The following is a 2,499-nucleotide window of genomic DNA, read 5'->3' on the forward strand; positions in this document are numbered from 1 at the left end:
TCAAAAAACGGAATTTCAACAATTTCTTCCCACAATGCAATTCACTTTTTATATTTTAACTACAAGAAACATAAAAATGCTATCTCAAAAATCAGTTTTCACACTCTTAAAGTTCAACAATAAATTCTTCTAACAATTGAGAAGAAAAGCACTCCTCTGTAGCAATTCCATAAAATAATTCTCAATTCACAAAACACCTGCTATCAGTAAAACCAAACCCTTATCGAGGGCATGGGAATTAATACTTGGCCCCTCTGAGGTATAAATGCAACTATATTTGCACTTTATATATATTCTGTAAGGTAAGCTAATGGTCTCCATGTTTGCATAAAATTGGGAGTGATGTCACCATGACTGATTGAAAACTTATTTTTATAACTTTGTATAGCAATGGAGATTAAATAATTTTAAGAGAAAAGATGCACTTTAACCCAGTAATACAGCCAGCAAAATTCTGAATTCCTAACCAAGGAAAATGATTATTACATTTAAAAAATGTTCAACATTGCATATTGATTAAAAAAAAAAAAAACTGAACAGGAAAAATACATAAATATTTAAATTCAGTAGGACAACACAAATAGCATACTGTAGATAAATGTGAATTCAATCAAACTTTTCCGAAAGAAAAAAATCCTTTTAATCCTTCAGCAAGTCTCTGTGAAAATAGTATGCTTACAATAAAAGTGAAAAGGGAGCACCTAGAATACCCCCAGGAGGCTTGCTATACCATTGAACATTATCGCCCAATCTCTTGTTTGCATGGATGGCCAAAAAATGACAAGAAGTTCATTTCAGAATAGTTCAGCAATTCGTTTTCACCACTGCTGCCAGCTGAAGTCATCATTGCTTCCAAAGACCAAGAAAAAGCCTAGTATAGTCGCGAAGATGACTGTGTTTCCTGTGAGAACAAGTGCACAAGCTCCCCACTCAATCTATAGAAATAAGATACAAACACTCAGTTAATAAACATATGAAAAACAAAGATAAAATGGAAAGCAAATCAAGGCTCTAGCTGTGTGCCAATCATAAACTCAAACAAGTATGATTTGTAATAAACAACTCTCATAATATGGAACACTTAATGGTATCTGTATATTGGTTTTTTTAAATGTTCCATTCCTTTAAAAAGACAGAAAGTCAAGGAGAATGATAATTATTCAAATGCAAGCTTCACTTCTGGGCTATGAGGAGGCAGCACAGTTCTACAATTTTCTGTTATGAAGAAATTTTCTCTAACTCTTCCTTGGTGAAGTTAAAATTTTATCTGGAGTGGATGAAAATTTCAGAGATGAAAATACACTCATGTGCATTCTTTTATAGGAGCAGGTGGTTATTCCCTTCTCCATATGGAAGGGTGGCCATTTCCTGTCCTCTATTTCTCTGCCTCCCTGGAGATGGAGAGGTGGGTATGACAATGAGTTTGAGAGGAAGTTCTAAATATATGTAGCCCTTCTTCTTTTTGGTATTTTCCCACCTGAAGACAATCAATCTCCTCAGGTCTTCTACTTTAAGTCTGACAGGGCAGGCCTCTGGGTTGCTCAGCACTGCATGAGTTGATATGCCAAATCCTGAGAGTGGAGATTGGCAAGCCAACTGTTACTGTAGACCCAGACCAAACTCACCAATAGCACTTTAATCAGTTACCAACTAAAGTGTGATTTTCATCTCTGTCTTCCAGACTCCTATGTCTCTCATCTCTCTTTCATGCTATTTAACAAAAACTTTTTGTGTTGAGAGAAATTTAGTATATAATATAAACTATAAAATCATTAATAGAGGAATATATCCAAGAAGTTCATTACTTACCAGGTGTGCTCTGGCAAAAACAATAGGGAGTCCAAAAGCTGAGACAACAATGCCTGTTGTAAGAAATATAGCAAGTTCCTTACAAGCATTACTCATAGCATCTGTATCATCCACTAATCTTCTTGCTATGCAGTATGGAATAGGTGAAAGGATGTAAAAAAACAGAACAAAGAGGGGCCAGTATTGGCTAGAAAAAGAAAAATAAGTTAATGTAGTTTTTGCTATGCATGTCATTTTCCTACATAAAGAATATGTTTATTTTAAAATAAGACTCAAAGGAATACTGCAAGTACAAAATGATACAGTTTAAAAGGCAAGCTGTAACTTGAAAAAGGAAATAACATTTCGAGTTACAATATCCTTAAAATGAATTAAAACACAATATAAATCTTTCTTGTAATATTAAAATAAAATGCTTTACAAGTTAAAACAGTTGGAATCAAAGCCCCAAATTGAAAATATATTTATATTTTAGGTTATCAACAAAGAGGCACACGAAGAATGGGAACATTCATACAGCAATTGTTAAAATTCAAGAGTCATGCCCTTGACTTCTAATGCTAAGATATAAATATGTTTACTTAGCAGCTAACATATCCCCATTTGTTGTTGTTGTTGTTATGTGCCGTCGAGTCGGCCCCGACTCATAGCGACCCCTCCTTGGGTTTCCGAGGCAGTATCACTACGGAA

General features: G+C 34.5%; 1 protein-coding gene across 1 annotated transcript in view; it reads right to left on the minus strand.

Moving 5' to 3' along the window:
- Positions 1 to 818: 818 nt before the first annotated feature.
- The window catches only part of LEPROTL1 (leptin receptor overlapping transcript like 1), a 12,542-nt gene continuing 10,861 nt past the window's right edge, over positions 819 to 2,499 (minus strand). Inside the window, exons 3-4 of the mRNA XM_007942696.2 lie at positions 1,810 to 1,996; positions 819 to 935 (exon numbers count right to left, since the gene is read on the minus strand). Coding sequence (XP_007940887.1) covers positions 819 to 935; positions 1,810 to 1,996 — 304 coding nt within the window. The remainder of the gene's footprint in view (positions 936 to 1,809; positions 1,997 to 2,499) is intronic.

The sequence above is a fragment of the Orycteropus afer genome, unplaced genomic scaffold (assembly GCF_000298275.1).
Source record: "Orycteropus afer afer isolate SDZICR_OR568_19922 unplaced genomic scaffold, OryAfe1.0 scaffold00095, whole genome shotgun sequence".
Classification (NCBI taxonomy): domain Eukaryota; kingdom Metazoa; phylum Chordata; class Mammalia; order Tubulidentata; family Orycteropodidae; genus Orycteropus; species Orycteropus afer.